Source organism: Macaca fascicularis, chromosome 1 (genome assembly GCF_037993035.2).
Source record: "Macaca fascicularis isolate 582-1 chromosome 1, T2T-MFA8v1.1".
In the NCBI taxonomy this organism is placed as follows: Eukaryota; Metazoa; Chordata; class Mammalia; order Primates; family Cercopithecidae; genus Macaca; species Macaca fascicularis.
The window spans coordinates 123,198,997-123,223,403 of NC_088375.1; the positions used below are offsets into that span (position 1 = coordinate 123,198,997).

General features: G+C 37.2%; 2 protein-coding genes across 51 annotated transcripts in view; one reads left to right on the plus strand and one right to left on the minus strand.

The window, feature by feature from the left end:
- Positions 1-748, minus strand: part of CEPT1 (choline/ethanolamine phosphotransferase 1) — a 46,481-nt gene extending 45,733 nt beyond the window's left edge. For 4 of the 5 annotated variants that reach the window (XR_012416508.1, XR_012416525.1, XM_065548040.1 and 1 more), the window contains exon 1: positions 462-748. The gene's annotated coding sequence lies outside the window, so the exon portion shown is untranslated. Of the gene's footprint in view, positions 1-308; positions 375-461 lie in introns of those variants that run through there. The other variant, XM_015451827.3, reaches the window with a different exon arrangement.
- DRAM2 (DNA damage regulated autophagy modulator 2) lies at positions 63-23,459 on the plus strand. 46 transcript variants are annotated; one of them, XR_012416569.1, is made up of 13 exons: positions 63-185; positions 512-708; positions 1,087-1,144; positions 2,553-2,616; positions 3,316-3,477; positions 8,317-8,461; positions 13,578-13,645; positions 15,002-15,141; positions 19,180-19,341; positions 19,762-19,822; positions 19,906-19,988; positions 20,957-21,049; positions 21,585-21,945. XR_012416569.1 is itself a non-coding variant. In XM_065548105.2 (13 exons), the coding sequence occupies exons 5-13, from the start codon at positions 3,462-3,464 to the stop codon at positions 22,941-22,943; spliced, it is 798 nt and encodes a 265-aa protein (XP_065404177.1). In that variant the 5' UTR covers positions 63-185; positions 512-708; positions 1,087-1,144; positions 2,553-2,616; positions 3,316-3,461; the 3' UTR covers positions 22,944-23,459. The 46 variants fall into 46 exon arrangements, 39 of the variants coding, with proteins under 39 accessions (XP_065404177.1, XP_045221488.1, XP_073855337.1 ...); XM_065548105.2 differs by lacking the exons at positions 19,762-19,822; positions 21,585-21,945 and adding exons at positions 22,741-22,779; positions 22,908-23,459 and having other exon boundaries at positions 19,180-19,357; XR_012416570.1 differs by lacking the exon at positions 19,762-19,822.
- Positions 23,460-24,407: the final 948 nt, after the last annotated feature.

The window sequence follows — 24,407 nt, forward strand, 5'->3', positions numbered from 1 at the left end:
CTTTCGCGATTGCCGTAAAGGGAAACAAGGTTTGAAAGAGCAGCGCCGTAAGCGCGCTCCTCGGGGCCGTGAGCGCGCCCCGGGGGCCGGCCGGTCAGATCGGGAGCGCGCCCTAAGGCCCAGCCCTGTCTCCTTCTAGCGGGCGGGCTTAGGCGCTATCGGTCAGCGCTGGTCCGTCTGGTAAGGTAAGCCGAAGTAGGGGAGAAACGACAGGCCCCAGCGCTTGGAGCCCGCTCCCTTTAGAAGGGTGCGTCAGAGGTTGGGATCTGGCAGCCTGGGGAAGTGGGCGCCGCCTGGAGCCCCCTTACCCGCGTCGCGGGCGCGCGAGACTCGTGCTGGCTCTCATTGCCTCCGGGGGCTACCTTGTGCCAGGCGCCAGAGAGGGGCTGGTTGGGGCGGGAGCTGCGGGGGTTTCCGGGGGCGGGGATGAGTGCAGCTGGGCTCAGCTCTCCGTGCCCTACCTTTCTGTCCTCTTTCTTGGTCTCCCCTACTCTCCTCCTTCCCCAAGCAGTGCCTGGTGGCGAGTTCCGTCTCTCGCGTCTTTTCCTGGTCCCAGGCAAAACGGAGCGGAGATCCTCAAACGGCCTAGTGCTTCGCGCCTCCGGAGAAAAATCAAAGGTCTATTTAATTCCTCTGGTTTGTTGAAGCAGTTACCAAGAATCTTCATCCCCTTCCCACAAAAGCTGCAGTTGAGTCCACGTTCCTGTTGTGAGTTCTGGGTTCAGATACCTTGGTGGCTGGAGGGAGTGAGGGGGAGGGGAGAGTTTGAAATTATGATCCCTGGTGACCTTGTGTTTACACGAAGCTCAGCCTTTTACACTCAATTCTATCGCAGCGGGTGGGTCCTACACAGAAAGGAAATTGCCTGTCCTGGGTATCTTCACAACCGTGTTTTATAGTAGGATACATCTGAAAAACACAGAAACACTGTAGAAATAATCTTTCCAGTTCTCCCAAATTTTAATTTATAAATCAGTAACCAAATGCAACTCTGTATTTTGCATTGCATTATCGGATTGTCCTCATTTCTCTTAATGTAACATTTGATGCAGCTTTTTAAAAAACTTAATTTTCTATACTCTTTAGGATTTAACCATTAGGAGAATATTACGTTTGTCAGGAGGCCAAGTTAGAGTTTAGAAAAGTAAGTATTTTTAAATTGTATTTTGCTTTGAGCCTGATGATTCTGTGCATCTCTAAAAGCAGCTTAAGGCTTTCTGACCGTTCACTTGGAACTTCGAGAATTTACTTAGTTCCTAGCATTCACCACTTGGCAGAGACAGCATGAGGAATTCGTTTTATTACCACGGGTATTTAAATATTTATTAAAAAAATTGTAATCACAGTTTTGATTCATGGAACTTCAAAGAAAGCAGAGAAGATAGGCTAGAGATGCAATACCTTTTTTTTTTTTTTTTTTTTGATGGAGTCTCGCTCTGTTGGCAGGCTGGAGTGCAGTGGCGGGACCTTGGCTCACTGCAACCTCCACCTCCCGGGTTCAAGCGATTCTCCTGCCTCAGTAGAGACGGGGTGTCACCATGTTGGCCAGGTGGTCTCAGTCTCCTGACCGCGTGATTCGCCCGCCTCAGCCTCCCAAAGTGCTGGGATTACAGGCATGAGCCACCGCGCCCAGCCTACAAGAACATTTTTATAAACATTCTTACTGCCCTGTGAAATTTATTCCTGCATACTCTCAATTATTTTGAAAGGTTTTTTTAATTATGAATCATTAAAATTCTAATTTTGTTTGGTTGACAATTACTCAGCAATGCTTTCGGGTTTCAAAGGCAAAAACACATTGACAATTAGTCTTCCTCAACTAGTCCATGCATTTAAATTCCTCAGTTGTCATTCGCAAACTGGTAAACCATTTATTTCAAGCCCTGCTTCTCTATAAATTGTCAGTTTAAACAACTAGGACTCTCAAAGCCTAAGGAGATACGAATCCAAGATAATTCATACATAGAAAAAATTCATACAGAGAAGTTGTACTCCATACCTGTGGCCTTATAACTACATAATTAATAAATCAGCTATCATTATTATATTGTGTGCTTATTCTACTCCACTCCAAGGAACAACTCTTTGAGTACTGTAACTCAAGCTAAGTAAATTGCCTGAAATCACAGAGTTGGGCAGTAGTAAAGGCAGGACTTGCAGTTGGAGAAATGTCGTCTCACAGCTGTGTTCTTTATATCACATGGATTTGCAATTGCTTTATTTTGTTTAATCTATCATTTTTTTCCTCATGTTGTCTCTCTATAGGAGGAGTCAATGATTTTTCTTTTATCCTCTTTAAGATAGTGAAGGTGTTGGATGTGAGAATGCATATGAAAATTGATATCCTAGAATTAAAACGTTATTTAATTCCAGATGGTACAACATCATTGTAAAAAACTCAAGTGTCAACTCTTTAAAGAAAAAGAACCTGTTAACAATGCTATAGCCTAGTATTCTGCCCGTGAACAATATGGTGTGTTAACTTAAAACTGTACGTGTTTAAAATTATTTGGATTGAGAGAAAAACTTCCTATTTTCTTTGTGGATTTTAGGACTTACAAAAGGTGCAGGTATGAGCAGATCTGAAGACTAACATTTTGTGAACTTGTAAAACAGGTAATTCATTTTTCACATTATAAGAGGAACAAGTATATACTGATCATCTCTGAAAATACATATCTTATTTAATCGTTGAATAAACCTCTATGAACTGGGTATTATTTTATACTATTTAACAGATAATATTGAAAGCTACCATTTATTATGCACCAGCAATGTGTTAGGTTCTTTGCTTGTGCTATCAGTATAAGCTGTACGAAAACTACTCAGCACAGTCCAGTAGAACTTTTCCACAATCTTGGAAATGTTCTAAATTTTTACTGTCTTGAATGGTAGCCACTAGACGTGTGGCTTTTTTTCTTTTCTTTTTTTTTTTTTTTTGAGGCGGAGTCTGGCTCTGTCGCCAGGCTGGAGTGCAGTGGCATGATCTCGGCTCACTGCAACCTCTGTCTCCCAGGTTCAAGTGATTCTCCTGCCTCAGCCTCCCAAGTAGCTGGGACTACAGGTGCCTGCCACCACACCTGGCTAATTTTTTGTATTTTTAGTAGAAATGGGGTTTCACCATGTTGGCCAGGATGATGACGTGGCTTTTGAGCATATGAAATGTGGCTAGTGTGACTAAGGAATTAAAACTTTTATTTAATTTTAATCTATTGAGATGTTAATTTCAATAGTTACATGTAGCAGTGGTTGCTATATCAGCTGGTACAATCTGTGCCGATAACCTTAACGTTATTCCATTTTTCTTTTTTCGAGATGGAGTCTCAGTCTGTCGCCCAGGCTGGAGTGCAGTGGTGCAATCTCGGCTCACTGCAACCTCTGCTTCCCAGGGTCAAGTGATTCTCCTACCTCAGCCTCCATTCTCCTACTTCAGCCTCCCGCATAGCTGGAATTACAGGTGTATGCCACCATGCCTGGGTAATTTTTGTATTTTTAGTAGAGACGGGGTTTCACCATGCTGGCCAGGCTGGTCTCGAACTCCTGACCTCATGATCTGCCCACCTCAGCCTCCTAAAGTGCGGGATTACAGGTGTGAGCCACCGCACCCTGCCTCACATTATTCCATTTTTCAAAGGAGAAACTGGTTCAGACAAGTTATGAAACCTGCTTAAGTTCACACAATTTTATTTAAAAAAACAGTTTTGAGGAGAGGAATACTTTAGGAATGTTAATTCGGTAATGCAAGTGGAATGGGTGAAGGGGAAGGAAAAAGCACATAGGGCAAGAGAATTGAAAGTCAGAATCACATAGGTACAGTGTGAACTGAGAAGAAGAATGGTTTAAATGACTTGTAGAAATACAATTGCCCTCACTTGGTGACAACATGTGAGGACTTTATAAGAGAGACCTTAAGATTCCTCTGAAGTCTTAGAATTGTCATAACCTGAAAAAAATGGTAATGTTGTTTACTGAAATAGAAAAATCAAAAACAGTTTTGGGAATTAAAAGGATTTTGCTTTGGCTGTTCATTCAACACATAATTGAATGATTACTATGGGTAAGGTCCTCTGCTCTGCTTAGGTAGAGAAGTGGAAAGATTTTATTCCCTTAAGACACCATCCTCAATTTTCATACTATAGAAGATAATGAGCTCTGAAAGATGTGAAAATCAAATGTTCTCGGAGAAAGGGGTGCTTATTTCTGTCTACAAAGGGCTTAGGTAAAGTTGTCTGTGGAAGATAACATTTGAACTTTTGAAGAAAAGGAAGGATTTAGACATGTAAAACAACAAAGGGGCAGGAGATTTTGCTACTAGCAATGAGGTGGACAAAATATTTGAAAATCCCTTTTACCAGTACACCAAAATGCTGAATAAATTAGCTCATTAAATTCATGACAGGTCTTCTACGAAAGGGAAATCTCCAGGGCTAAAAAGTTAAAAAAAAAAAAAAAAAAGCCGAAACTAGAGTAGTATACTAGCAGTATATTTCCTTTGTGGGCATTTGGCTGATGGCAGAAGTAAAGCACAATCAGGGACAGGTGACAGGCTGCTCTCTACCCAAAGCAGAGAGATAGAATTCATACCCCTGTAACCTCCCAGGCACATAGCTCCAATGGGTGCCATTCCATGGTAGTTGGTGTAAATGGTACCTGTGTTTCAGTGGGTGATGTTTTCATAGAATAAAGTTTAAGTATTTCCACTTGAAATTGTACAACTCATGGTATTGGAGAAGCACCTTCCCCCAACTTCAGCCAGGACCCACGAAAGTCTACACACTCAGTCATAGGTGGGCCAGAAAAATCTCTCCCTCCTGGCAAAGGGAGGTCACAAAGAAATTTGTTCATTTTCATCACAGCTCCAGGTGGGGGAATAAAGATACCACCTGAAAACTTGAAACTGGAGGGTCTGCCATCACTCATAGTCAAAAAGTTCAAATTCACATACCTACACGGTCTGAAAAACCAGAAGCCAAGAAATTAACATAAAGTTGGCCCGGGTTGCTGATGTGCCATACTCTCTGGAAAAAACAAATACGGATCCTCTCTGTAATGACTCACCCTTAGTTAAGCCTTTTAGGATACTTCCAGATTTTAAGATTGTCCAATATAGGCTCAGAGTCAAAAACTGTAAAACATGTACAAGGGACAGCTAAACTGACATAGACCCCTAAGGATTTATGGGAATGATCAGAAACAGAAATTAACATTTAAAGAGATGAAAAATGAAAAATTTAAAGATCTTAGAAATGACTCAAAATTATGTAAATTAAGGACTCTTGTCCTGGAAACCTATACAGGCGAAAGCACCAATAGGATTTTGGCAAGGACTTGTCATGATTAACTGAATAGATGAAGAAAAAAGATATTGATGGGATGTTAAGGACTGACAAGGAAAAAGGAAGAGAAAAGAGAAGATTATGAAATGCAAGTGTATATATTTAGCAGCAAATCAGATGGCCAGAGTAAATGACAAATACGAATCAAAAATGGCTGAGATTTCATTCTTTGGAAAGTCAGTCTCAGATGAGGAAGCTGTAAGTATTCACAAAGTTCATGGGAAACACTAAATTTCTTTAGGTCATCAAAAAATATGAGAAGATGCACCTTCAAACATGAAATTTTTCTCACATACATAGGAGTATTCTAATTTAAAAGTATTCCTATATTTTAAAAAATTAAATTAAAAAAATTAAAAGCATGAAGTTGTTCCAATGTTTCTTAATTCACATCGTTGACTCATTATTACTTAATAACATCCTTAGTCTGGAATTCAAGGAAGAAAGTGGTGATGTGTGGTATGGGGGTATTTAGGCCCTCTGTCTCTGCCCCGACTCCCGCCGCCCCCATGTAAGAGCTGGAAATATAATAGTGAACACAACAGTTGTTTCCTGCTCTCACAGAACTTAAAGTTTAGTGAGGAAGTGAAAACCAAACAAGCAAGTTAAATGTAATGAGTGCTCTGGTTGGGGAAGTAAAGGGTGCTCTTAAAAACAAAGCAGGGACACTCAACTGAAGCTGGAAAGATTGAGCCTTGAAAAACACATAAAAGTTAACTGGGTAGGTAGTGTTGTAGTCACCATGAAGTTCTGAAGGTGTGCTAGAGAGCATGACACATTTGAAGATCTGCAAGAAATATGCTATGGCAGTGTGGCATAGTTGATTGGGCATTAGAATCAAATTGCTTGAGTTCGAATCCTGTCTCCACCACATCCAGCTCTATGACTTTGGGCAGTTGTCTTAACCACTGTAATTCTGTTGAGGAAAGTACGTTATTTCATGTATTTAAGGTGTTTAGTAAACACTGGTAAGGCATAGTAAATGCTAGGTGTTTGCTTTTATAATAATGATGAGATAATGATAGCTAGAGCAAAGAATTGAGAACCAAGCATGGCCAGAGGTGAATATAGAAAGATAAGTAAAGACAGGCCATGCACGGTGGCTCATACCTATAATCCCAGCACTTTGGGAGACCAAGGCAGGTGGATCACTTGAGGTCAGGAATTCGAGACCAGCCTGGCCAATGTGGTGAAACCCCATCTCTACTAAAAATACAAAAATTAGCTGGACATAGTGGCAGACGCCTGTAATCCCAGCTACACAGGAGGCTGAGGCAGGAGAATCTTGAACCTAGGAGGCTGAGGTTGCAGTGAGCCGAGATTGCGCCGTTGCACTTTAGCCTGAGTGTCACGGTGACACTCTGGCTCAAAAAAAAAAAAAAAAAAGATAAGTAAAGACAGACGATGCAAGGACCTTATGGACCATGTTAAGGAGGAAAGACTAAGGGTGTAGGGGAAACCATTGTAGGAGAATAAGGTGATCAGATTGGTATTTTGAAATTAGAAGGATTATTTTGGTTTTAGAATGGAGTCTAGATTGGTTTGGTCAAGACTGGAGGAGGACTGAGTAATAATAGAAAAACTAGGCTGGACTGGGTGGCTCATACCTATAATTCCAGCAGTTTGGGAGGCTGAAGTGGGAGGATTTCTTGAGCCCAGGAGTTTGATACCAGCCTGGGCAGCATAATGAGACCTCATCTCTACAAATAACAAAGTTAGCTGGGCATGGTGGTGCATACTTGTGGTCTCAGCTACTTGGGAGGCTGAGGTGGGAGGATCACTTGAGCCAGGGAGGTCAAGGCTGCTGTTAGCTGTGATTGCACCACTGCACTCCAGCGTGGGCAACAGAGTGAGGCCTTGTCTCAAAAAAAAAAGAGGAAGAAAAACCAACCAAAGTGTTTTTCCTGTTCTCTCACTCAATAATCAACACAATACTTCTGTGATCATCAAGAAGTATGGAGATTTCTCTCCACCAGCCGACACCAATTGGATGTCCCCTAATTCAAATCTGATGGTATCTACCTAGAGATAGCATCAGATTGCACGGGTTGAGGGCCCAGTCCCACTAGACTACCTCCCAACTTCTGACACCAATCACAAGCCTGGATTGTCTTACCCATGTTTCTAACTGACTGGCTGTAAACCAAGGTTCCCACTACCCACTCCTTGTGTTTGATTAATTTGCTAGAGTGGTTCACAGAACTCAGAGAAACGCTTATATTTACCAGACGCACAAGGCAAGGGATACGGAAAGGGGTACGGAGCTTCTGCACCCTCTCTGGGTATGCCATCCTTCAGGAATCTCCGCATACTTGGCTATCTAGAAGTTCTCTCAACCCAGTGCTTTTGGGTTTTTATGGGTTACACAGGCACGATCAACTTAACTGTCATCCTCTCTCTCTGCCTTCCTGGAATTGGGGATGGAGGACTAAATATCCAACCCTGTAATTATGCCTTGGTCTTTCCTGTGACCAGCTCCCATCCTAAAACTATCTATGAACTGCAAGCCTTATTAGTATATAGAAGACACTCCTATTACCCTGGAGATTCCAAGCGTTTTTAAGAGCTTTTTGCCAGGAAATGGGATGAAGACCAAATACATATATATTTCACAATATCACAGGTACCCCTTAGGAAGTTATAATTGACCAAGAGATGATGGTGGTTTGGGTAAAGTAATGACAGTGAAGATGGAGAAAAAGGGTAGATTTGAAATAAATTTAGGAGGAAGTATAAACAGTCCTTGGTACTTTCGATGGGAAGATGGGACAAGAAAGCAGGTGTCTAGCTATGTCAAGTGGGTGAATCTTGGTTCCACTCACTAAGAAAGGGAAGGAGAGCGAGTGTTAGGGTATGGCATGAGGGATGATTTCAGAGGTGAAACAGCTTGGGGTGGTAAATACAAGGCTGTGGGGTGTGGATGGCTAAAGTAGGATGAGGAAACCCTTGTGAATTTTCTAATATGTTTTTTCTATTTCAGAAAACCTGTTTGAAATGTGGTGGTTTCAGCAAGGCTTAAGTTTCCTTCCTTCAGCTCTTGTAATTTGGACATCTGCTGCTTTCATATTTTCATACATTACTGCAGTAACACTCCACCATATAGACCCAGCTTTACCTTATATCAGGTAAGTGAAATGTATTCTTTAGATAGGAGACTCTTTATGTCTCATTCTTATTTTAACATTGAAGCCGACATTTAATGTCAACCTTTTAAAAATCAGATTTTACACTGGCATTGCAACAATAAAGAAAATATATAAAGGAACTTAAATTTGGCTTTTCCTTTATGATAAATGCAGAGACAGCTCAGTAAGATTCAGTTTGTGAACTGGTTATTGAACTGTGACTCCTTAGTGCCTTGTTTTCTAAGTAAGTATTTGAAGTTATTTCAGAATATAGAATTGGAATTATTCTCCCCTTAAAGTAAAAAAAAAAAAAAAAGCTACAAACAATAATAATAATAATATGAAAAGATAATGGAAACAACAAGCATTTCTTGATATACTTACTACATACGAAGTAATTTTCTTTTTTTTTTTTTTTTTGGAGATGGAGTCTTGCTCTGTTGCCCAGGCTGGAGTGCAGTGGTGCAATCTCAGCTCACTGCAACCTCCACCTCCTGGGTTCAAGCGATTCTTCTGCCTCAGACTCCTGAGTAGCTGGAATTACAGGCGTGTACCATTACGCCCAGCTAATTTTTTTATTTTTTGTATTTTTAGTAGAGATGGGGTTTTACGATGTTGGTCAGACTGGTCTTGAACTCCTGACTTCATGATCCACCCGCCTCAGCCTCCCAAGGTGCTGGGATTAACAGGTGTGAGCCACCATGCCCAAAACTTTGTGTTTTTTTTTTTTTCTTTTTTTCTCTTTTTTTGACATGGAGTCTCACACTGTTGCCCAGGTTGGAGTACAGTGGCATAGTCTCGGTTCACTGCAACCTCTGCCTCCCAGGTTCAAGTGATTCCCCTGCCTCAGCCTCTTGAGTCACTGGGATTACAGGCATACACCACCACGCCCGACTAACTTTTGTATTTTTAGTGGAGTCGGGGTTTCACAATGTTGGTCAGGCTAGTCTTGAACTTCTGACCTCGTGATCCGCCCACCTTGGTCTCCCAAAGTGCTGGGATTGCAGGCATGAGCCACTGCGCCCAGCCTCGTAGAAAGTAATTTTCTAAGCATTCTTCATGTCCTAAATAGTTAATCCTTACAACAACTGGATAAGATAGGAACTATGATCCTCATTTGAGAGAGAAGGAAATGAGGTCCAGAGAGGTGAAGTTATTTGCTCATTAACATACAACTCAGTTAGTGTTGGAACCAAGAATTAAACCTGGACAGTTTGACTCTAGAAGCTAGGCTCTTACTCTTTATGCTGCCTAGATATTTTTGACGTATTAAGTATCAAAATTGATAGATAACATTTTTGAAATCTCACAATGAAGAAGGGATAGTCAGTTGCATATGCTCTTTTTTTACACTTGATCTTAGCCAAAAGGCCAAGAAGCTATAATAACCCTCTTTTTTTAAAATTGCAATGGCAGTAATTATTACAACAAATTTTAAATAATACCAGAGTGATTATAAAAATGAAAAGCAAAAATCCCTTCCTGACACCCTCCAATTTCTATACCCTAGAGACAATTCATAGTTTGGTAGATTTCCTTCCAGAGTTTGGTTTGTTTTATCTTATTATCCTGTATGTACAAAACTCTCTCTTTTTTTTCTCCTCCTTTCTCACTTTTTTGGGTTTTTAATTTTGTTTCGTGTGTAAAAAGTGATAGGATGTTGACAGAAATTGCTTACTTATTCTTTCTTCCATTTTTTTGGCTGTTACAAACAGTGCTATAATGAAGGTTTTATTACATATAACTTTACATAGTGATATTGATGTGAGGTAGATTTCTAGAAGTGAGATTGCTAGATAGGTAATAGGGCGTCTACATTTTTCGTTTGACATTTCTAGACATGCTTTTAAAAGTATTGCATCTATTTATACATTCACAAAAAGGATATGAGGAAATCATAATCATATACATGGTTTCTGAGCTATTGAGGCTTAAATTTCTCTATAAAAGGTAAATAAATTACATAGGGCAGAGAGATGAAGAAAGCATAATTATTAAAACATTGTTATTAAATATGATTAAGCAACTACTAATGGGTTTTAATCTAGATGATTTCACATGGAATATAGTTAGGTCCGCCCCTGAAAGTATTCAACCTCTATATGATGCTTTTGAAACATCGGTCTCTTCATAGAGATGCCAGATTTTGTTGCTATTGTTAAGTAATATTTTTTGTTTTGTTGTTGTTGTGGTTGTTTCATTTATTTGTTTACCTTCAGAAAAATAACCTTTCCAACACAGAAAATAGTAATCTTTTAAAGAATGATAAATTGGAAGGTTAAATTTATCTTTTAAAAATGTCAAGAAAAGATCTGGACATTACATGTTGTTTCTGCAGTGGTATGGCTTGGCACAAAAGATATAAACAAATTGGATGCAGTTTGGGAAGATTTACAAAACCCAAAAATGTTTTAGAATTTAAGCTTCCATTTCGCGGAATAATTTGATAAATAATTACCACTCTGCTAGTGGAATAGGTAGCCTAAGGAGCCACACCATTCTTTAGTAACTCCAGAAGGTACATATTTAACATTTGTGAGGGTCTTTCACAGTATTTTTTTTCTCCATCTGAGAACTTGTCTGCTTTCATTTTGAAGAACTTTTAGTACAGCCAGCCCTCTGTATCCGTAGTTCCACTTCTATACATCCAGTCAACCACAGATTGAAAATATTCTGCAGAAATTCCATCAGGTTCCAAAACTTGAGTTTGCCAAGTGCCAAGTACTTTGTTGAATCCACAGGAATGAAGTGCTGTGTATTAGATGTTATAAATAATCTAGAGATAATTTAAAGCATATGGGAAGATGTGCATAGGTTATATGCAAATACTACACCATTTTATGTAAGAGACTTGAGCATCCCCAGGTTTTGTTATCTGATGGGGGTCCTGGAACCAGTCCCCCACAGATACCAAGGGACTACTGTAATATAAAATGCCACTTAGTTCTTTTTCAGAGTTTCACTTCCTTGATGGTACTGCATGTGATTTTCTTTAAAAAGCACCCTAGGCACATCTTTTTCTGTTCTGCCCCTTCTGCTTTTTAATTTTTCTGCTGTTGAACTTAGTATTACCCTGAGGTCTTTCTCCAACATTCTGACATACATATTTAAACTCTAGTACTTATTTTTATTTCTTGTAGGCTCATTTCCTTCATCTGCAAAATGATTAAACTAGCTAGTCTGCAAAATTCTTTTCAGTTCATAGATCCTATCCAAAAGGTTTAGCTGTTAGCCTGGGCAACAGAGCGAGACTCTGTCTCAAAAAAAAAAAAAAGTTTAGCTGTTAACAGCCCCAGTGGACATAACCAAATGTAAATTTCACTTCAAAGGCAATTTTGCTATAAGTGTGCTTCAGGTGTTCTCTCAGTTGGTTCAAGTAGTGGATGCCCAAGGGAGTGACTAGCCACTGGGGTAAGAGAAGAAATATTACAACATCTATGTATATTTTTAATCTAAAAACATTTAAACTTTGCCAACATTTAACATATACAATAATGATAACATATATTTTGATGTTAGAAGGTCAGACATTTTTTGGTGATGCTGTGACCACTGAGATGAAGTGCTGTGATAATGAGGTGATGGGCATGGCTGTTTTCATTTGTAGGCCAGTGTTTGTCATTCTGTCCTGAGCCAAAGGAAGAAACACTCTTAGCCAACCATCCTGGAAATGCATGCCTTTGTTAACTTACATGTACCATTTGAAGTATATCTATGAAAATTATGGATTTCTTTTTTCTAAGAATAATACATATATATTGTGGAAAATTTGAAAAGTAGAAGGAACTTCTACTTTTTTATTCCCTCCTCCTGAAGATGGTCAAAGTACCAAAATCTTTTGTATGTAAAAGATCTGTTTTGTTATTTTATAATTGTTTCTTTACAAATACATTATTTTTTGTTTCTCTATTTTCACTGCAGATTTTTATTTTTATTTTTTAAGAGAAAGACTCACGGAATTGTAAAGTTAGAAGCAGCAATCCTTACAATTCATGTTTAATATTTTCCATTTCCTAACACCCCTAATCTAAATGTTTACTAAATGTTATGGCTTCTTACCAGCTATAACTTTCTATTTCTTTTTTATCCCCATTGCATTGTCTTAGTTGAAACCCTGATTATCTCTTTCCTGTAGTATGTCAATTCAAGGCCAAAGACATTGTCTTTTTAATCTTTGTAGTAGTTTTAAGAAGGGGAAAATAACTAATATTTAATGGGTATCTCCCATGAGCCTGCTACTGTGCTAGATACTTAACATGCATTACCATTACATTTCATCCTTATAGTGATATGATGAAGCTGGGAGGGAATGAATAGCCCCATTTTGCAAATGAAGGGAACAGTTTTAGGGAGATAAAAGGATGAACCTAAGGTCCTGCAGTAAGTAAGTGGTGGGGTTTTAATCTGCCTGGGTGTGTTGCATACTGCCCTGAAAGACAGGCATGTAAGTGGATACATTGCAATGCTGTGTGGTAAGTGAGTTTATGGAAGTTCAGAAAGCATGCTGTGTGAGTCACTATCTGCTAGAGGAGTCATCCAAGGTTATAGAGGGGAAGAGACTCAAAACTGGTCTTGAATGTAAGCTCTGCGAGGGCAGGGGCTTTGTCTATTTTACTTATCACTGTGTTCCCGTTTCTGAAATGGTGTCTGGCACATGGTAAGTACTTGATAATACTTTTAAAAATTGATCAGTAGGTTAATAGGTGTTAATTGAATACAGGCATAGTCAACAAAAGGTGCAAAAAGGCAGAGTTGTGAAAAGCCTGTGGTGTTTAAGGAGTATTCTGGTGGGACAGATAAATTCATCTGCCTGAATGATGGTCGGTCAATAACATAGTCTTAACATATCAAGGATAGCTTTTTAAAAATCAGTATATATTGATTTCTACTATGTGGAAGAGAAATAATCTTAAAAATGATGTGAGTAGAAAGTGAAGTAGGCAGATATTTGTGAACTCAAATTGTCATGTTCTCTGTGTAAAATGATATGAGTTGAACTCATGGACTTATAAAAGATAAGAGGTTTGAAGTAACTCCTGGTATTCTTATCCCTTAGAAGAAATATATGTGTCTATCTAGTGTGAGAAATGCACATATCTTCCTTTTTTTCTTTCAGTGACACTGGTACACTGGCTCCAGAAAAATGCTTATTTGGGGCAATGCTAAATATTGCGGCAGTTTTATGTAAGTATTGAAAGTGATTTTAACAATAATACTTAATAGCCAAATTGCTACTGTATTTTCTTCTTTCAACACCGGAGTGTTACTTGTTTTACTTTCTAGTTATATTTGAGAGTATGTTATCACTAAATAATTGATCATAATTATGCTCCTTTTAAAAGATAAACACTTTTCTAGAAATGTTGACTTATGGGAATAAACCTTTAAAAAATATGTATAGGATTATTCTACTATTCATTCAAATGGAAGTTGTTAAGTATAACCATATATTCCTTGAGGACTGTAGTGGACTTCTTAAGCAACCAGTAAGGAACAAAGAGTTGTGGATGCAGCTGATCACAACTAATCCTAACTAAATTCCTTTGGGATAAGCAGTTTAGGTGTTTGAGAATAAAGATGGAACCATGTTTTGATTTTTGAGCAACATTCTAATGCTAAAGGGATAGAGTTGCTACTGAAGTATTTCATGGCCCTGTTTATTTTGAACCAAATTTTTATTAATGGTTTACGCACATATTTTTCCATCAAGTGTGATTGTTTTAAATATTTGCATTCTTCTGTATGATGTTTATTATTTGCTTGGGTCAAAAATGGAAATCAGGAAGATAATTCAACTTAAAGAAGTTCGTCTCATGACCAAACTCTTTAGAAACACGTCTTTACCAGCATATCTCTGTAATGCTTTCTACACTGTTGAATTCTCTGGCAATATTTCTGCAGTGGAAAATTTGATTTAGCTAGTCCTTGACTGATAAATATGGTAAGGTGGGCTTTTCCCCCTGTGTAATTGGCTGCTATATCTTATTGAGCCAAGTTGTAATTTGAAATAAAATGATATGAGAGTGACACAAATAAGCTTTTGGGTTTTTTGCCTATGCCCATTTTATCTATATTCTAGAACTAGTTACTTCTGATTCTGATGTTAATCATAAAAATATGTTGTGTTTTATATAACTATTTGTAAATATGAGACCCATGGAAGGCAAATGATTTGCTTAGTCACTGGAGACATCAGTAGTTCTGTAATACAACCTTAAGGCTCTCCAACATCCACAGCATGAGCCAGGCACACAGGTATGTGCCTACAGTCCCAACTATCTGGGAGGCTGAGTCCAATGGATCACTTGAGGTCAGGAGTTGGAGTCCAGCCTCTGCAACATAGAGAGACCCCCATCTCTTAAAAGCAAAAACAAAACTACAGCTATTTTGTTTTTTGTTTTTTTCTTTTTATTCTCTCTGGTTAATTTTAAAAGGGAAATCTGTGATTCTGGATAGCAGTGACATTTGTGAACTCTTCATTGGCAACTTTATTTCTTGGTTATTTATTACTTTGTTGTTTTTTGGATTATCTTTTCCCAGGCATTGCTACCATTTATGTTCGTTATAAGCAAGTTCATGCTCTGAGTCCTGAAGAGAACGTTATCATCAAATTAAACAAGGCTGGCCTTGTACTTGGAATACTGAGTTGTTTAGGACTTTCTGTTGTGGCAAACTTCCAGGTTTGTGTTCTAGCCCAGCATAGGTATTTTCCTTAAGTACATAAATATACTATATATTAAAAGGGAAACCTGAAGCATTCAGTTACATACTGATATTTCTTTACCTTAACAAAATAGAAATCACTTCCTTTAAATTATTTGACCCTATGAGAAATAGCTACTTGCACAACTAGAAAAATTCATATTTAAAAGTCTGAACAAATACAAATTATTTTAACTTTTTTTAAGGATCCACAGGACTATAGAGTCTTCATTACTATTTAGTTGGAGATTACTTCAACTCACTACTGAAACAAAATTGATACAAATTATAAGTGACACAATTACAGATTTTAAAAGTTTTGTTTTTAGCATGCCTAACAATTTATAATCATTTACCTATTTTATCTACTTGTTTGGATGTTTTCATTGATTGCCTGCATTCCTAGGTGTCCTGCCTTATATATGAGGAAATGAAAGGAAGAGCTGTAGGTCTTCTAGCTTTTTCTCAGGAAAAAATAATGTCAAATACTTAATGTGAAAGTAGTGGTCAACCTTCATCAAATATTTTTCAGTTCTCCACAGAGAGAGCAGTAGGAAAGAAACACTAGGCTCAACTCTGAATACAAGTAAAAGTGGGAATTTATAGCTGTGGAGCAGGGTGCAGTGGTTAGTGGATGGAAAATTACTAAGCTGGAAACGTAAAGGTTAAGAAAGAATTCTGGTTAAACTGCCTTGGTTTGTTTTGTGTTGCTATAAAAGAATACTTCAGGCTGGGTAATTTATAAGAAAAGGGCTTTATTTGGCTCATGATTCTGCAGGTTGTACAAGAAGCATGATGCCAGCATCTGGTTATGATGAGGACTTCAGGAAGCTTACACATGATGGAAAGCAAAGCGGGAGCTGGTGTGTGCAGAGCTTTACGTGGCAAGGGAGGAAACAAGGGGGTGGTGGTGCCAGTCTCTTTTTAACAACCAGCTCTCACAGGAATGAATAGAGCGAGAACTCATTCACCACCCGCAACCCGCCGCATCAGTCTATTCATGAGGGATCCATCCCTGTGACCCAGACACCTGCCATTAGGCCCCATTTCCAACATTGAGGATCAAATTGCAACTTGAGATTTGGAGGGGTCAAATGTCAAAACCATAGCGCTGACCTAATAGGATTCTTGGTGAAGGCAGACCAGGGTGATTAGACATCACTTGAGGCATGGTAGAGGTGATAATTATATTTATGGTGATCAGATATTGAGAATGGAGGATTATGGCTAAATTGAACAAGATTCTTGCTAAAATTGGACAATGCAGAGATGAGATGAACATGGCAACCCAGAAGTCAGGACCTAGTTGACAAGAGTGTTCAGAGTAAGCTGAGCTGGGTTTGGTGAAGGAGAGAATTTTTGTCACCTGACAGTAACTCATGTAATTCCATTGACATTCATGTTTGCTAGATATAGGGGTGCAGCAGGTGTGCACAGGTCAGAAAAAATGGACCCTGGAGAAAATGTAGTTTTGCTAGACATTATTTCCCAGCAGCCACTTTATACTATGAAAGGATACCAACAATTTGGGTGTACTACTAGCTAGCTGTCTGTGCCACAAATAGAGTTCTGCCTTCCCTAATCAGTTTCTGTAGCTCATTGTTAAAAAATGTTTTGGGGAATTTCAGTGTGAGGGTGGTGATTCTCTGTCTCTTGGTCAATTTAACAATGTTTCTCATCACTTTTATGGTAAAAATGGATCTCCAATATTTGTTTACACAGCCCAGCAAATGCTAATAGCAGTTCTTGATAGCACCCACACAAGCTGCCTTTCCACCTTTATCTCATTTACTTAAGGTAGCCTATATACTTTCTTTATTATTTTGCTTTTAGCTTTTATTCTAATTTACCTTCACCCCAAGAGTACCTATGGCCGTGTAATTTTGAATTAAATTACTTTTTCTCTTTTGTTAACATCTCTTCATGCAACTTTAGTTGCCCTCTTCATCTTTCACTGATGGCTTTATTGCTGGGCCCTGTTTATAACCAGATCCTGTAGCATTACGCAGATATCAAACGACTCTCTTTCTTTCTTTTTTTCTTTTTTACTCACCGCTATCCTAATGAGGATCTCCTTCCTTTCCAGAGTAAACGTTTACTACTTAAAATGGCGAGTGTGCTGCTTCCTCCTCCACTTCCCCCTTTTCTTTTGTGGAGACAAATTCTAGGTAATTTATACAGGAAAAATTTTACAAAACCAGGTCTATAAATGGTTTACCTTTGCAGATATTGGCTTGGAAGAGAGGCTAGCACTGTGTTTTAAATGGAGTCGGGACTTACTGGTTTTACTTCTTGAATATTTTTTGAAGACATTCACTTCTTTCCATTTCTGTCTTTACTTCCCTCCTTACTGTCTTATTCTCAGCTAGTTTAGATTTAATCATCTCTCATCTGAGCTACTGCCATAGCCTCCTCAATGGTTCCTGTGAATTCACTCTTACATTCCTTGAGTCATTTCTTCATATTGCAGTAAAAGTGATCTTTTGGAAATGTATATATATCTCACTTTGCTTCCCTGTGTCCTTGCTTAAAGTTCTACAGGTTTAAAAATTATGTAGAAAGAGATACAATCAAGAGAGAAAGAAATAATTTGCTAAACCACCAAACTGCCTAACTCAAAGATCTTGTATGATCTGGCTGATGTCTACCTTTCAAGCCTAATTTTGCATTATTCCCCTTCTTAATGTCTCCATTGTATATATCACTTTTTGTGCTCCTTAAATAGGACAAGCTTATTTAATTCTCTTTCACATACTGTTTCCTCTGTTTGGTATGCCGTAACGCCCTTTATATCCATGGTTGTAAATTTATTATTTTTATTTTTTAGTTGATGTATTTCTTTATTAATTACAAGCACAATGGTTTTGAAACGTTCACCGTTGTATTTCCAGCACCTAACGTAGTACTTAGGACAAACATGCTTTCATTAATTATTTAGTAACTTATTGAGAGAGGTTAAAGGGACTATGCAGGATTATAAAAAATTCTGTTATTGCTATGGTTGCCTGCATTTAAAGAGATGCCTAATAATTGCTATAAAATGGTATTTGAAAAATCTAACTTAAAAAATAAAAATTGAATTTCTTTTAAAACAAATTTGTATATGTTCAGTAAAATAACTACATGGCAATTGTCTTCACTGCCTACTTAGAGGAATTTTTTTCTTCATACAAAATTTATCAAAGGAGAGTAGTAAAAGTTTAGTAAGCAGAAATCTATATTAATTTTCTATGGCTGCCATAATAAAATATCAAACTGGGTGACTGAATAGAAATTTATTCTGTCAAAGTTTGGGAGGCCAGAAGTCTAAAATCAGGGTGTTGGTAGGGTTGATTCTTTATTGGAGGCTCAGAGGGAGAATCTGTTCCTGGCTTCTGGTGATTACCAGTAGTCCTTGGTGTTCCTTGGCTTATGGCAGCGTAACTATATAAAACCAATCAAGCTAGAGCCAAGGGAAAATGTTTCAATTTCTTGAGTCTTTAAATTTTATTTACAGTTAAATTGAATTTAAATGGAAACTCCCAGTTCCCAGCACTGCAGTCCATCCTAATCTTTTCTTACTGCACTGTGCTTTTCCTATGACACTTATCACCATGAGGCACACTGGAATTTCCTTATTTCTGAAGTTTATATTTATTGTTTGTGTATCTTTACTAAACTCAGAGCTGGATTTTTGCTGTTTTGTTCTCTAATGGATCTGAAGATTTAGAATAGTGCCTAGCACCTAATAGGCACCAAGTAAATATATTATTAAATGAAGAAAATAATAATTGAATAGTTCCTATTATATTTCCAGTGGAGATGTATGAAATAGTTTGGTATTACTATAATCCTCAGGTTTATGCTGAGTATTATGAGAGAAAATTACCTCAGAAAGTAATTTGTTTGTAGAGTTGGCTGAGCTTCTCTACTCAGTGAATGTCCTATTGAAATCTCTGACTTGTGCTTTTAAATGTTGTGTTGCCAATGTGTTCTGATTTTCTTTTATTGACGTATTTCTTCTCTCTATCTCTCAGAAAACAGCCCTTTTTGCTGCACATGTAAGTGGAGCTGTGCTTACCTTTGGTATGGGCTCATTATATATGTTTGTTCAGACCATCCTTTCCTACCAAATGCAGCCCAAAATCCATGGCAAGCAAGTCTTCTGGATCAGACTATTGTTGGTTATCTGGTGTGGAGTAAGTGCATTTAGCAGTATCCTTCACTGTACAATGTGACTACACTTGGAAAGGAATTGAATGACAAAATTTAAGTGAACACTATTGGTGCAGTGTAAGAAGCCTTTTTTTCTTTCTTTCTTTCTTTCTTTCTTTCTTTTTTTTGTAGGAGAGATTCTTAGGTTCAGAACCCTAAACTAAAGAATTTGAAATATAAAATTCAGATTGTACATAGCACTTCAGTAATTGAGCTAGGAACAAAAATGTTGAGCCTGATCATACTCACTTTAAAGAAATGAGGGATGAGTAAATGCCATCTCTGAGAACCATTATTTAGTTAAAGATTATGATAGAACTGCTAATTTTCTGAACAAAGAGGTGGGATTTGACTGTGAGAACCATTTTGTTGTAACCCTCTGAGCAGCACATTTTGTTTTACAGTACCACTGCTGTGTAACATTAAGTCTTTAAGAAAATGGGTTCAGACCTTAGCAATAAATGTGTGAGTAATCCTTTTAGACTGTAAAGTTATCTTTGTTCTCTGAGGTCTTCTCTGAGATTCTTCCTTGACTTATGTTTTTATAGTGCTGACTTGCTCATCAATTTTGCACAGTGGCAATTTTGGGACTGATTTAGAGCAGAAACTCCATTGGAACCCCGAGGACAAAGTAAGAACTTATAGTCTATAAAACTTCGTTTTATATTAAAGATGGTTATTTTGGTTGATCTTGATGTGTTTTTCATTTCATCAGTAACAATGAAAGTCTTCTGGTGGAATAATCAGTTCTGTATTAAAATTATTTTCTGGATATGGTAGGGTTTATGTAGAACCTTCTATATTCTCCTGTTACCTGTGATCTGTAGATATTGTCAAAATATGAAGAGCACTGTGATGGCAAAAGAGTTTTCTGAGAAATTGACTCCCCTAAATGTGGGTATAGTATATAATATAGCCAACCACGATCATTTATGTTTTCAGTACTTGTTTTCTGAATTGAAAAGACATCTCCCACTTTTTGTTATCTGGAAATTGATTATAGACTCTGCATTTAGGTTTCAGTATTGTCAATATCTGAATGTAGATAGCATCTTGGACCCTGAGAATAAAGGAAGGGGAACATATACTAAAGAATAAATTGAATTCCTCTGTTTTCACAAACCACTTGGTGGTGGTTTATTTAAGAATTAACCCCAAATTGGACATGTTTGTGGTAATGAATGAAATAATTTACTAGATTTTCCCAATTGTAACCCATATATTATTTAATATCATAAACACACCACTTACTAAGTTTATTCTGAGCATTGTTAAACTTTTCTTAGTCACATATTATGAATCTTATGGCTTTGGGTAAGGCAGTAGTAATTTCTCGTTTGTAGAGTAAAAATGATCCTGTTCTGTCTTAGCTATTTAAGTGGAAATTTTATTCGCTCCCAGTGAAATAAATAGAGTGTCATTTAGGAGGACTTCCTAATGCTGGCTCTCTAATTCTAGAGATATATGCCTGGTAAGTCAAGGGTTGATTTTCAGAAGCTCCATTGTTTTGTAAGAATTGTGTGTTTTTTATTTGAAACATAGTATATAGATCATTTAAATGAAATTTCACAAAACTGTTGTTTTTTTCCTCTGACTCAGGGTTATGTGCTTCACATGATCACTACCGCAGCAGAATGGTCTATGTCATTTTCCTTCTTTGGCTTTTTCCTGACTTACATTCGTGATTTTCAGGTAAGAAAACAGTATTAGCTTCATTCAGTGAGACTTCCTTCTCTTAGTCCAGGAAGGTGGACTAAGAGAACTTTCCATAGGCAACTCTCAGCCTTTTTGAAAATTAACTGTTTATGATTTGGTATCATAAACAAGTGATGTAACTTTTCAGGTAAATTGTTTCTGTGTTTAAAGAAGTAGTGTATTGCTAGCAAGATTTAGCCTTGAAAATTGGGCTATAAAATAAATTTCAGAAATTCTTACATAGAAATTTTTATTGATTCTGTGTACTTTTACATAGGTCATTCTCAACATTATACTGATTCTTAGTAGAAACCAAAGAAAAACAAGGAACTTTATGAATACAGAAGCTTGGTTTTTCCAGATTTTAATTGGTACAAAGAAGATACCTTTGACAGTAAAACAGTTGTCTCACTCTTATTACCATTAGAATTGATTTACATTCGTAATCACAAGGTAGCCTATAGAACATATTGAAGGAGTGATCTCTCTTTAAGGAGGAAACTTCTATATATAATTTTCTTTTCTGTTCCAGAAAATTTCTTTACGGGTGGAAGCCAATTTACATGGATTAACCCTCTATGACACTGCACCTTGCCCTATTAACAGTGAACGAACACGGCTACTTTCCAGAGATATTTGATGAAAGGATAAAATATTTCTGTAATGATTATGATTCTCAGGGATTGGGGAAAGGTTCACAGAAGTTGCTTATTCTGCTCTGAAATTTTCAACCAGTTAATCAAGGCTGACAGTAACATTGATGAATACTGATAATCAGGAAACATGAAAGAAGCCATTTGATAGATTATTTTAAAGGATATCATCAAGAAGACTATTAAAAACACCTATGCCTATACTTTTCTATCCTAGAAAATAAAGTCGAAAGACTATGATATCATAGTTTTTTATACCTTATTTAAGAGAAACAACCTGACGTGCACCAATCAGTCTGCACATCCAGCCCTTCACATTTTATAAATTATTGTAGATCATATTTTGTTAGGAGCACTTTTATGAGAGACATTTTCCGTGACTACATAATCAGCATTGGTCAGTAAATCCTTTAGAACTGGGTTTTGAAATGGGAGTTTTATCATATTAAATCATTTCTTATAGTCTTAATTTTTTGTTGTTGTTCTAGAATCTACTTGGAAAGTAGACCTGGATTCGTGCGAGCTCTTTCATGGCTTAAGTTTTGCCCAAGAGATTTTGTAGGTGATGATTTTTTTTTTCTTTTTTTTTTTCTGGTCACAATGCCAGATACTAAGCTGATTGGTCTGTCATACACATGCTTGCAGTAGTTTCATGAAGTTTAGTCTCTGGTGTGAGACTGTAATCACCAATGAAGGAGAGAGGTACCTATAGGTAAATTTAGTCATATTTTATATAAAACAAGGGTTAGTATTCATATAACATTGAAAAGTTTGGGAATAACAGCAGATATGATTAATATCAAACAAAAGTCATAACCGTAGTCAAGAGCTTCTTAGATTTTTGTTTATAGCAAGTTATAATTACATGTAAAAGTAGTCTTGAACAGGTATATATTGAGCCTTTTTAATGGGATGTAACTTTTGTAGAGCCCAAATTCTAAAGAACAAAATTGGCAATCCAATTAAACTACATGCAAAATAATTGTGATACATGCATCTACAAAAACAATGTTTTCATTTTTTCTGGTTATGCAGATGATTGGATTGTTTCTTCTTGGATCTCTGTATGTACAGGTAAAGAATAGTTTACAGATCCCTGATGAAATGAAAAAGAAAAAAATGCTCATTTGGAAAGTGCCCAGTGATGAACTGGTTTGCAAAATAATCTTTGAAGACGATTAACCAGGTTTTTATCTTTTTAGAAGAGATGGTTCCCTGGCCAGAAGAAAAGATGGTGAGAAAACATTTAAACTGTCAGGTGGAGCAAGTCAAGGAATAATGCTTATGTGATGGAGACCTCAATTATAAATTAGTTGTTAGATACAAGAATCAGTAAATAATATTTCTGAAGTCTTCTGGACTGATAAGACAAAGAGAATAAAATACTATACCTATATTAAACAGCAGTAAACCTGGGAGACATTTCCATAAGTATTGATTGACTAAATGCTGACATTGCTAGAAATAATTTGGATACAAACCATGAAAAAGTATCATGCCTTTGAAAAGCACGGTGTAACACACCTGCAAAATGTTATTTAGTCCTGATTCCTGTATCAGGGAAGCTATTATTTAAGTTATGAAGCATCATAGTATGGGGAGAAGGAAATTGACAGAGTCAATGTTTATAAAATTATAAAATTTGTATGGGGAAGGTGGCTCAGGGAAAAACATGGACTTTGTCCATTCCTAGAACATGAGGCTTAGCGATACATACCAACATATTAAATAAATTGTTTTAAGACAAAAAAAAATACTTTGATAATATTTGAATCCCATTAGTTAACTTTTACCCTTAGAAATAACATAGGCTAAAAATGTTAATACAGTTGGCTTGCATTATTCATGGCTTAGCTTTTTGCGTTTTGAGTTATTTGCAGTCAATCATTGTTTGAAAATAAGATAATTTCAGAAATAATTCATAAATTCAAATTATAGGCTCTTCAGAGTAGTGTGATGAAATCTTATTTCCCTGCTGCCCAGGATGTAAATCATCTCTTTTTTCTGCATATCTATGCTGTAGACACTACCCATTCATTAGTCACTTTGTAGCCATCAGTTATCAGATGGACTGTTGCAGTATCTCGGTGCTTGTGTTCAAGTAGCCCATATTTTATTTAATGCCCCAAAGCACAAGAGTAGTAAGCTGGCATATTATTATAATTGTTCTATTTTATTATTGTTGTTCATGTCTTACTATGCCTAATATATATGTTAAACTTTATCTCATATATATTAAACTTCATCATAGGTATATATATATATATATGTAGGGAAAAACAGTATATAGAGGGTTTAGTACTATCTATAGTTTCAGATAATCCACGGGAGATCTTGGAATATATCCCTACTGATAAGGGGACACTGCTGTAGCTTTGTGGAGGGATTATAAGAGAATTTGGAATGTGTGTTTATCCCTAACTGTAATGCTGAAGTGACAGAAGACAGTCATACTGACCATCAAAATATACCTTGCCTCCATTGTCAGATACAGTAGCTTGATTGAACAGATAAGGCATTTCTCTTCAATTCCATCAACATTTTTGAGTTGAATGTTTAACTTTAAGAGGTCTTAAGCTAACAAAATTGGCAGATACTGTGAACTGATAGTGAAAAATCTGTTTCCTTTTTGTCCTGGGTATACAGCAAGACTATATTTCCTAGCCTCACGTGCAGTTAGATGTAGGTGCAAAACTGAATTT

Coding starts and splice junctions, on each gene's coding strand:
- DRAM2 (XM_065548062.1), top strand. Junction 8,462..13,577: donor CCAGCTTTACCTTATATCAG/GTAAGTGAAATG, acceptor TTTTTCTTTCAG/TGACACTGGTACACTGGCTC. Junction 19,358..19,905: donor TGGAGTAAGTGCATTTAGCA/GTATCCTTCACT, acceptor ATGTTTTTATAG/TGCTGACTTGCTCATCAATT.